This window comes from Augochlora pura, chromosome 3 (genome assembly GCF_028453695.1).
Source record: "Augochlora pura isolate Apur16 chromosome 3, APUR_v2.2.1, whole genome shotgun sequence".
Taxonomy (NCBI): Eukaryota; Metazoa; Arthropoda; class Insecta; order Hymenoptera; family Halictidae; genus Augochlora; species Augochlora pura.
Genome location: NC_135774.1, coordinates 24492040 through 24504425, shown reverse-complemented (window position 1 = coordinate 24504425; position 12386 = coordinate 24492040). Strand labels below are relative to the sequence as shown.

General features: G+C 39.4%; 1 protein-coding gene across 1 annotated transcript in view; it reads right to left on the bottom strand.

The window, feature by feature from the left end:
• Nucleotides 1-19: 19 nt before the first annotated feature.
• The window catches only part of Sol1 (CUB domain-containing protein Sol1), an 802928-nt gene continuing 790561 nt past the window's right edge, over nucleotides 20-12386 (bottom strand). Inside the window, exons 13-14 of the mRNA XM_078176633.1 lie at nucleotides 8875-9122; nucleotides 20-518 (exon numbers count right to left, since the gene is read on the bottom strand). Of these exons, the coding sequence (XP_078032759.1) occupies nucleotides 460-518; nucleotides 8875-9122 (307 nt within the window). The 3' untranslated portion in view covers nucleotides 20-459. The remainder of the gene's footprint in view (nucleotides 519-8874; nucleotides 9123-12386) is intronic.

The window sequence follows — 12386 nt, the reverse complement described above, 5'->3', positions numbered from 1 at the left end:
AGATCGACGCGTCGTCCATGAATCAGGCTCGAATGATAAAAGAAAACACGATATTCCACGGTGTGTGTGTGTGCGAAGGTACTCCAATAACGCAGTTCGGATGCTAGATCGTTTCTCTCGCTCGGATCTCCTCGCCGGGGATTGTCCCGTTCGGGGCGAGTTCGCGAGTAACATTATTGCCAATATTTTTCTCCGCGGGGTGGTCGACGGGCGACGGAGAGTCGTATCGGCTCGTATCGGCTCGCATCGGCGCGTTGATGAACCTAATAAATGAATTACGATGTCCCGCGTCGTCGGAGGATCGGCTCCGCTATCGGCCATCTTGCGCTGAGCAAACAATGTGTAGCCACTTTCCTCGGCCTGCCGGATAGATGGGAGATTTCGGACGGCTACGGCTCCTTGAAGTTACAGTTCGTTGTAAATTGAGCCGAGACCCGTCCAACTAGTTACCGATCGTGATTAAAGCGAAACTCGACCGAGCAGCAGACTCGTGAACAGCGACACCAGCAGCGATACACCTGGAACAGAAACCGGCCGAAGGGGGCTCGGTGATTAGGCTGAACGGATCGTGGCGACGATGCCAAAACTTTTTCCCAAAAGTTGGCGTTAATATAATTCGCAGGCATGCAAAATTCGGAATGTACAACGGGACACCGGTGACATTATTATCCACTTTCTGAGAATTTCTATGAGTTTTAAATATTAATTTATAATTATTGGAATTTTCATGCGACGGTCTTTAGATCTAGAACAGTAGTTTACAAAATTATCAAGAGACCTTAGTATGTTAATTCTTTTTATGACAATATCACATTTTAATCCATAGTGATAATAAATACTAATAGTCTTGTTCAATACGATAATTTTCGACATGATATGCAATGCAAAATATACAATCCAACGAGACACTAGGACACTTAAAATATTGTATTCTACCCAATTGTTTCGTAAAAGACACATACCGTTATGTTACGAATTAAACATATTTTTCTGATCTGCCTAGGTGCGCGAACAATCAACTCGGTTCGAAGTTGTGTGATAATGAGCATTCGACATAAAAAAATGGCTTTCGGTATATGGGTTCTTTTTTATGGTGTTCTTCAAATATAGTACTCATTTAGCAAGATGACGCGATGAAATAAGATGATATCGTTACCAATGAAACTCCTTTATGGAGTCTTATTTTTATCTCGATCTCAGTTAGGGTAGTAATCACAATATCGAGGTATAGTGGGTGTGGAATAATCGAATAACTGTAGGAACGTAATTTTTTATTAAATTTGGCGTCTCTCCATGGTTTATAGTTTATAGTTTATAGTTTATTCTGGAAGATAATTTCTTTTCATTAGATTTTACACACTGGTGACAAAAATGACTGTATAAAGTATGAAATAATAAACATTTTAGAAGAACGTTTCTCAAGTTATTAAAATTAATGGAAGAAGAGTGCATTTTGGGATGACAGCGTACATTTAGTATAATCTGTTACAGTGAATTTAAAAATTAAAAGAATAGGACATATGCAATTTCCCCATGATTCATAAAATGCCCCGATTATATTTTCTTTTACATTAATTAAGCCGCCTTTAATATTCATAGTATGAATCCGTATATTAATATTCATAAGATCATTAACAAGAGGCTGCACATTTTCCTGTGTATCGTAGATGAAGTAGAAGTGGTCAACCATGAACACACACGCCAGTCATCGCGTATCCAATAACACGTGTGCCTTACAAAGTATCCATTTCATCCTAACAATGGAGCTTCACGGGAAAAAGTACTTATATGGAAAATAATTGAAGGGAAAACATCGTACGCAGTTCTTATTATTCATTTACGTTTTAAATAACTCGTGGTTCCTTACTACATTGATTCTTCTGAAATATTTCTCGGATTATTTTATTCCTTTAATTTACCCATTTCTTTATTCGCTTATTATCCATAATATTTAATAATCTGTATTTAAAATAATTTTCTCGTTGCTAGAATATAGATTTCCATGCAACAAGAAGATATATTCATATAACAGAAAATAAAAATTCCACGTAAATATTTTTATAGCGCAGCTTTCTTTATCAACAATGCAGATTTTCTCTGAGTTTAGTTTGTCAAAAAATAATCATTAAAAGCAGAGTATCGCTTTCGAAGATTCGCTCGAATAAATCTATCCTATCTATCCGTGGAGAAATATATTTCACGGCAAACAAAATCTTCCGAAATCGGCGAAATATTTTCCGCAATTCCAACCGTTAACTCGTTTCCGTTTCCGTTCCGCGCTGAATCCGTTTTTTTTTTCGCCCTGATCACACCGATTCGAACCAGACGTCCGAATGAGTTTACAAGCGGCGAAAGAACATTTATATCCTCGGGACCGATGTACAATGCGGTGCGCTTTTACAGCCAGGGGTGTATCGCAGCATTTCTCGCGTTGATCTGCATCCGAAACGACCGGCGGGGATTTTCGTTCTGCTATGACACGGGCATTGGGAAAAATCCTCTGCACCGGAGAGGATGCGCCGTGCCGCGTCGGTCGAGGGGAGGACATATACACCTTGAAAGTAATTGCGATCGAAGGTACACGATCGGGGGAAAAAGGGCTTGCGCGAAGGGTGCGACAAACAGAAGCACGAGACCGTCCGTTTCATAATGAATCAGTATCGTTGGGCAAATTCTTGGAGGCGTCGTGCACCGGATTTCATCGAGTCGAACAGGTTCGAATTTTTCGAACATAACCTTTACATAACATTTACTCATAAATCGATTGAATTTGATTTGCATAGAAATAGTAAAATAATTATTTAACTAAAAAATACGAGTGAAAGGAAATAATCAGAATAAAGGCGAACTTTAATTTCGAGCAACTCGAGAAATTCGATTGCTACTTGCGGATCGAGTAATCGAGGTTAGGCTATTGAAATCTGATATGCCGCGATAAATAAGCATAAATATCGATGCAATCAGGAATATTGTATGTTCGGTCGTCTTCCGAAATCGAAAGAATATCGCGACACCAAACACCGGCCGTATATACGGCCCTGGTCCGCGTTCTATTTCGCGGGCCGTACTGAAACAATGCGACCCAATTCAATTTGATCAGCGGTGTTTGGCGTGCGCGCGCGCCGATAATAATTGCCTTCATTTAGCTTCGACGGTTGATTTTTTTCTCGTTCCGGTTCAATTACCGGTTAGACTGTATAGAGGAAAAGCGGAGCCGGACGCATTAATTACTTCCCATGATCGGCCAAATCTAGGGGAGCTGTTGCCACTGAACTGCGCCCCCGCGCGGTCTGTATTTGCTCTACGTTTCGCCCCGCTATTACGCAATTCTATTGTATTTTCCCTCTTAATCCGTAGCCGCGCCGCGCTCGTCCCGCTCTGTTATTTTCTTCGATTTTGGCTCCCCTTGTCTGCGATTCTTCCCGACGACTATCGAACAACAATAGGGCGAGTCGCTTCAATTCTGATCTGGAGTGACTCGGTTTCCTTTTGTACGGTGGTTTTGCAGGATCGGTATTAATACGGCTTACATTGAACAGCTATACGATCCTTTTTATATGTTTTCGTTTGCGTAGCGTTTGTTTCAACGAGTTATTATAAAAAAAGCAACGATATTATTGATTTTTAAAAATTATATTATTTCAGATTCTTTTCTTGAACATATTCTTTTCCAGGTGTTTTGATTTTTAGGAGATACATCTTTGTTTTTAAATTTAATTAATTTATTAGTTACTTTAAAAGTTGCCTTTGGAGAAGAAATGAATTAGCGTAATTTTTCGTAATGTTAATGAGGACGGTAGATATTTTTCTCGATTTTTAACTGTTATAATACACATTAGAACAATTCACTCTAAATATCAAAACAGCAATGCTCGCGTTACCACCCCTAAAATAGAATAAAAATAATGACGATGATAAAGAAAATAAAAAAATGTGGAAATATTTCATTACTAAAACATAGCGTGTACGTTGTTAATACAAAAAAAATGGTAGACTGAATATAGAGAATTAACTAAGCATTTTACAATAAAATAAATAAAATATATATTTTAAAAATTAATATAAATATTTTAATAAATTAAAAATAAGTGCAGTTATCACAAGTAATTGAAGACCAGAGAAATCAGACTGAGAAAGAAATATCTGCTCGTTTGAAACAGTGGCCGTTTCGCAGTAACCTCGTGGTAGTTTTAATAAACAGCTAATTGAAGTTTTGCGCTGGTCAACATTGACAAATGGCTAATCCCCGTTTCGGCGAGTGAGTGAATTACAATGTTGAAATCCGCGCGGAAAACAGAGGGGTCTAATAGGGGAGAGGCCGGCGGGCACTGCGGCCGCTAATGAATGTCGGGAATTAAAACGATGGCCCTCCGGACGATGATCAGAGCGAACGGGAAGAATTAATAAGCGTTAGCACTAAACGGCGAGAAATAATCGGCTGGGTGGAGTACGCGCGTCAATGGAATATTAGCTCCGGCCGGACAGAGTTACATAGAAAACCGAATACTTTTCGTAACCTGTAAACCGGTTCAATTTAAATTAATGCAAAGGTCGTCGCGCGTGTGTACGCTCTCCCCGCGCAATATCCGCCGCCGCCGCCGCCGCCGGTACGGCGCGTCCTGATTCGTATTTAATATGTCATTACATAAATTAAATTCATTAAATTAATGTGTGGCTATACGCCGGTATCCAAGACCCCTTTGATCGTATTCATTGTTACTTACCCCGCACGCGCGCGCGCGCGTTTTATTAATTGCTCTATATCCGGCCGTTTCGAAAAGCAGCGGCGGCCACGGCGAGCCCGTCGAAGGTCCACACTTGTTGATTTTCCTAATATTTCCCGACTTTTTGAGATACTTCCTGCCGGCCTTTTATTATCGTTTTTACATGCAAATGTAATTAGTTCCCGCGGAACGGCCGCCGCGGCAATTTCCCCGATTATACCGAAATCCTGGCGCGGTAATTCCGATTCCATTTAACTTCCGCGGGATTCAATCGAACAATCTATTTCGTGCCCGGCTCTTTTTCCCCTCTTCTTTCTTTGTCCGCGTTAATGTCTTCGACGATTTATTCATAAATTGTGGCCCGCGAGGAGGACCGGAACACGCCGGACTATTACGCCCGGTAATGAATCGGTTTTATTAATCCTATCCATTACACGGCTGAACACAGAATCAAGTGTTCCCAGCGACGAGCTTTGTTCCGCCGATTATTTTCCTTCGCGCTCTTCTTCCGCACCGCGCGGATCAAATATTTCAGAACGCATCGGGCGTTTATTGTTCCCGCGAAATTGCGACGAAAATTTCGGGAAAATACGGCTCGACAGAATCGCGATTGTTGAACGAGCAATTTGAATGATAATTCGGGAACGAGAAATGGTTGACGGTATTTCTAAACAATATTTAGTGCTTTTAATGTTTTACAAAATTTCTTTTATACCTTGTATTTTATATTTCTCTTATATTTTATATTTATACATATTTTATATTTTAAATTTATTTTTATTATAATTATTTTAACATTCTCTTTTCTTGTATGAAAATTAGATAAAAATTTAAATAGTATGACAAGGTGTTAGAATTGTTTGTGACGATACTTTGGACGATGAAAAAACTAAAGCAGATAACCCAGTTTTGTCATTGCATATTCTTTTACCGTTAATTAATAAAAATTTCTATATAAAATGTTAGAATAACTATAACACCAGATTGAATTTATTTGGTTGAATTGGATTACAAATATTAATTCAAATTATACAGATTAAGAAGATTCTTGCACAAATTATACTGTTTCAGATCACTGGAAAATTTGCAATCGGTGATTCCGACGTATCGCACGAGCCCAATACAAAATAAATATATTCACTGAAAAGATTATCGACGAATTCTTTAAATAATTATTCGGCTGTAACAACGTCTGTAACGTTTAAATAACATCCGATACTTTGTTTCGTTCAATCTTGCAAAGATTGCAGATTCTGTAGAGAACAAAGAGAAACCCGGAACGTATCTCGAACAGATACTGCCAATTCCTTCTATACATATATTTGCACGTGTTGTAAACTGCATACCAATCGTAAAGACAAGAATCAAGTTTCGTATGCATAAAGGGGTGCCGAACGAAACTTGCAGAAACCTTTCGAGCGAAGTATTTTAAATTGTGCGCGCGTCCTGTTTCTCTTCGACGGTTTTCGAAACTATTGATGTAAATTCCATGCGTACTACATTAATAAAAATTCTTGCATTTTAGAAGCTTTGCTAACCAAGAAACGCTGTTTTGATTTAATATATCGATTCAATAAGTAAGTCGTTGTCTGTTCATCTTCACTTTTTCATTTTTATACAGTTTATGGAGACTTTACGCGGTAATTGTTTTATAATTGAATTATCACTTGCAATCGTAGTCTAGTAATCTGAATATGTAAATCTCTTGCATCGAGTGAATTTTATTTCCTGATAATAGCAATTTTTTAATTAATAAAATTAGGCATTTTTACCCTAATTTAACACATATTCGTCCGGTAATTGTTTGCACTGCCATTCATAAAATGCCGGCATTTGTTACACAATAGAAGTGGCATTGTCTACGTAAAAACAACGTAACTCGTTAAAAATCATATATTTTTCAGGAATTATTGTAATTATACCATCTTTGGTTGAAATTATCTCTTTTTTTGGTAAACAATTAGAATTTAATTCATTTAGAATTAAAAGAACAAGTATCGATTATTTTCTGTCGAATTTTCGTTATTTAGCTATTAGTGATTGTCTGCGAGACGACGAATTCTCTTCATGCGGACGAATACGAGTTAAAAAGAATTGCCGATTGAACGAAGTCAGAATGTGTTTGTTCTACAGATTCTCCATCGTGAGCGTCGCATTTTCAAGCTAAACTCACGACAGGTTAGCGTTCCCAGCGAGCCCCGTTCGAAAATATCTATATTCGTGGTGGAACATAATATCTAGTTTGAACAAAACATAATATTACAAACGCGTACATCCGCAGCAGCCGGGAGGGTCGGCTGCTGCCAGGAACCGGTATTTACTTCCTGTTTCCCATGGCGGCCCCGATCCCGTCCGATTTCTGTACGATTAAAGCAAACGTATCCCATCCGCTGAATGATTAATAATGGAAGAAAGCACACAAAAACTCGATTTCTTCTATCAATAGCTGCAGGCCAGGCCAGGGGTCCATCGCAAATCCCTCTATAAATTGCATAGAATCTCTTTTGCGCCGACGCACGGCTTCTGCTGTTTCGGATGTAAACTGTCTATTATTCATGGGATTGCATGATAAATCCTCTCGATCCAATGAGTGGCTCGGTCTATTTTTCTTTTCCATATTTCTTTCTTTCTTTCTTTTTTTTTTTACCAAAATCCGCGTTCCCGGTTATCGGCGACCGGCGAAATATTCGCGGAATTTTTTACACCTGTCGGCGTACACCTTGCTCGGCTACGAGCAAAGGGAGGTTATGAGAAATTTATATGTCGCGCGCCTCGCGGTGCGTATTCGTAATAGCGTTTACATTGCGAACTATGTTTCGCGAGTGTTCACCTAATCAATCTCGCGCTACCAAGTTATCGGCAGCACGGCATTGATTCGGTTACCACATTTAACCCTCTATGGGCTCGTGTAACTTTCAGGTTACATTTTAATTTATCGACGTTTTACAAAATAATTATAGCTTTTCTCATGAGATGGCGCATAAATCTTAACTCTATAACGTTGCCAACACAACCTAGTATTCATGACCATTGCTAGGCTCATCAACCTGAAATAAAATAAATGCTGTGCAAATTGTCGGCAGTAAAACTACGGTGACAATCTAACGACCGACAAACTAAAAATAGTGGACATAATAACTCTGGGTTAGTATATCAATAACAACCAATTTGTTTGCATTGCAATTTTCAATTTGTTACTATATTTGATGTTACAGTTTTGTAACTTTGAGGTTACAGTGAGCTATTGTGGCAGATTTCGGTACATTTAGGATAAAGCTTGTGCGGAACAAAAATGTTCTGCGTTGCACGGTACAAGAACTAATTACGAACATCTTCGATAAACATTTTATCAAAATGAAAGTAGTACAGTGATACTCTTTTTATTTTTTCAAATTTCGTCTACGAATTTTTGTCTTAAACGCGTAACATTTACAATTATTTTATTTAATGCATCACAATTTTTATTAAATGTATCGCGATTTGTATTTAATGACAGAGAATGTCGCGTTAATTTTAACAGCTTGATATTATTATAAATAATGTTCTTAGCATTATGATGTGCTTTTCGGACGTTTATTTCATGCAATAAGATTTTATTATATTTAAGCACATTCTCGGAGAAGTATTTTTACCGGCTTATTAATATTGTTCAGAATTCGCTGGAAGTGACATATTAACATTTACCGTGCGTTTACAATTTTGCAATTTCCATCACGCACTGTCACTTATTAATTTATCTCCCTTGTATCTTTTATATGATTTCGAGCTTAATATTCCCGGGCTTTCAATTTTCTGTGTTTTTAGTCCGGTAATTCCTTTTTCAGCTGGATTTTAACGCGTTCCCTAACGCTTTTGTTGGAAATACCTGTTAAATTAATCATTTTGATTCAGTTGATCATTTCGAAAGTATTTCGAAGCTTTTTCCACGGTAATTAATATTTAACAAATTAACAGAAAAATAGATATTGCAGTGTTTTTTATAAAATTCGAGCATGAAAATCATCGTTCGGAGTCTATTTTGCTAGGGATACGCGTTTTAAGAATTGTTGTTTAATGTCGCCGTACAAAGGCATTAAGCAGGGAGCAGCAAAAACCGGAGGGTACGTAAAAATTCGAGAAAAGTCCGCGGGACAAGGAAATTTCGTTTTACCTTTTAACGTTGACGCGTTGCCCGTTGGTGGCTTTGTTGTATAATTTCCTTCTTCGTCCACAAACACGTAGCTGGCGTTAAATCCTGTCCCGTCGTATCTGTCATTACTTTTAAAAGTCACACGAAAGAACTTCCTGTCGCTCGCTACGTCGAACTCCTTCAGCTGACCACAATGCCTCGGGTACTTCCTGTCCCTGGACAGGTAATTTGAAAATTCGACGAAGTCGCTCGCCGACACTGGGTCGCATCTGAAAAAGTCATAATTACATGTGTCAGCGTCTCTAATCTCTCTCTCAGCGGTGTTCTTTTGAAAATCCGCAGGCATTAATTTAACGTAGAAAAATATTTTACGGAGCGTCTCAAACCAGATAACAAAATAACGGCTTTTATTGTTCCCAACGTATGCAACGCTTAATAAAGAACTCCTAATTATTTTATTAACATGACAAATATATCTGTGTGGTAGAATTTTGTATATTGCGGATTTTACGAATTTGTATTAAAAATCAGCTCACTGGAATTATAAATGGAAAAGATTTATTACATTTCATTTCTGTCTCTCATAGTTATCTTTTTAATATTTCACCTTGCGATAAAAAGCTTTCTGAATTATTTTCTCTACAGAGTCAATTTATAATCCATATATAATTCTCATTTATCTTCCAAATAATTATTTCGAGAAACACGATTTCGTAACGAGTTGTTTAAAAAGAATTTCCAGATTCTTTTAAAAATAAGAAAATTGTAAAAACGATATCTTTTTACAGTCTCGCGACACGCCTGTAATTATTAAACATTGCGCGTTTCTATGCAGTTCGAATTAACGAGGGAAATTCAGTAACTGGGTATACGGTTGCTGCCGGTATAAAAATAGCCCGGATTAAAAACTTTATAAAATGATTACCGGGAGAAATATGTAAGGCATTTAATTCTATCCTCCTAAATTAGCCCACGGGGCTGAAGAAGAATGCTGTCCATAAGAACTTCTGTACAGAGTGAAACTTTTAATAGATATATAAGCTGCACGGCTGGCAATCTCATTTAAGCCACTCCGTGCCGGTGTCACTTCTATTTTGGATTCCTCCGCTTAAACATGATCTTGAACATTGTCACATTTCCTTTCGTTATCCTCTTTTTTCAATTATCACGATAACCAATAGAATTCTCTTAAATCCTCAATACTGTGAGATTGTTTTATCGTGAATCGCGAAACTTGATATACATAATACATAACAATTAAAGTGTGTGTAAGGATGTTTAGAACGTTAATGTTATTTTTCGTGTCAATTCCAAGAGACAGAAATCAAATAAAAAATTTTTCCTTTTCTTGGCGATCTTAATAAGGTAAACAATTTTAAAGGGAGCTCTTAAGGTTAGACCTAAGGCTGCGCGCGCATACGTAGAAGAAACCTGGACAGGCATTGCAAATGTAACGGTTTAGCTCTTTAAAAATATATAAAAGTCCAATGTACGTCGCAATGATGTTCAAAATGCAATATTTTTATTTATTGCAGAGAAATGTGGAATATTCGGCTTCAAGAAAGGATCGTAGATGAAACCGTTTTATAAAAGTATTTGTTCTCTTCCAATAGTGGAGGATTATGTCAGACTGTATTTTAATACAATATCATTGTACAAATTCTTAAATTAATATTATTTTCACATTTATCACCTTTCAACAACGTAAAAATTAATAACAATCCCTAGCATTATGTTTCCAAACTTATCGTAATACTATCAATATTAATATCTGATTTTACTGAAAAATAAATCTAGATTTTAATACAACCATAAGAATTACACCGGCTTGATAACAAAAAAGTCCGTACATATTTCATCTCGTAAAATTCGGTAATTCCTAGAGAAAGGCCGTCCGATTGTTAAGCCATCATCTCCGCCCGCGCTTCATCCGGCCCGGGCAGAAAAGGGTAGAAAAATACGAATTCACACGGAGGATCCGCCGGCGCTTATTACGGAGGAACACATCGCTATATCAATTTCGAGGTTCCCGACCGGCTCGGCAAGTCTATTTAGAAACCCTTAAAATTTATGGGGCGACCTACTTCACGGTTAAGAGAAGTCTCTGGTGCCGGGGGAGGGGGGGGGGGGGGGGGGCGCCGGCCGTCCGATTCTATTATGTATAAAATAGAAACGCGACTGTATTATTCAGGGATATCTAAGCTGGCTGGCCGCGGCCGGTTTCCCCCGGAATTTATATTTTCGACGTAGCCCGAACATTATACAGTCCGCCGTAAATTGATATACATGGACGACGAAGTGTGTCCAGGCGGAGAGGAGGACGAGGAGGAGGAGGAGGAGGTTAGGATGGCCGTGAAATATTCACCTTTTCGCGGGCGAATATCGAGGGGAGTTCGAATGGTTTTTCTCGGGTTTTTCTTGCGCCTGCTCATAAATTGCTTTCATAGCCGTGGACCGGCAATTCCATAAGTAATTCAATCTTGGCTCTTCCCGCGCATAACTTTAATATACATGCGTACTCGGGGAGGGAGACCCGGGGGGGCCGCGACGACGACGCCGCGCGGCGCGGCTTTACAATCAGAATCCTTTGGACATTTCCCTCCCCCACCCCCCTCCCCTCGTCGGATTTTATTCCGGTCTTCGTGCCCCATAAATATTTCCCGCCACTTCAACGGAGTCAACGAATCCGTTCGGCGGTTACATAATCCGTGATTAAAGTTCGCGAGGGGCCGTCGTCCGACGGAACGGGTTTTATTTCTCCCACGTCGGGAGAGCCGGAGGGGGGGAGGCGGCGCGACCCGTTCTGCCAACTTCGATTTTTTGTTCCGTTCGGACGCGCGAAAATAACTTCGACGGCGGCGTAGGCACCACGGTCCAAGGAACGCCCCGTCGTCCAGCCAATTGTCCGCGCCGTCGAAATAACGGAAACGCGCGAGCCCCGAAAATTGTCGAGCGCGGCGGAATTAATTAGCGCCGTTTCATTTGCTTAGCGCTCGCCCCAGAAAAGACTACGCCGACCTCCCCCCCTCGGCCTCCGCCGGTCGCCAGGATATATATATATATACACGTAGTATTTGCGAATGTAATAATACGGACGGAAAACTGCGCGCACTTCATTATCTTCGGCGCAACGACGCGGGATTGTCGGGCTCTGATTTTTATGAAAGTTGTTGATTTTCGAGCCGCGATCGTCTCGCGAGGCAACGTCGCCCGATGATAAATCTCGACCGATTTCAAAGCTTGAAATCTCCGCTAGCGCGATATATCATTCGTCCTTTTTGTTGGTCGAAAACCGGGGACTCCTTTTTTCCGCGAAAATACTATGAATTGTAAAGTTTCTAGAAACATTGATAAATGCTTTTTCCGACCGAATTTATACGAGATTTGAGGACTGGAGCTTCCCCTTTACAACATCCACCCCCATTCCCCCCCTAAAACTTTATGCGCGATCTTTTTGGATGTTTTATGGAATAAAAACGAGGGGCATATTTGGTCGCGCGAAACCCTCGTGGCGTATTTCATTCGAGACTCGG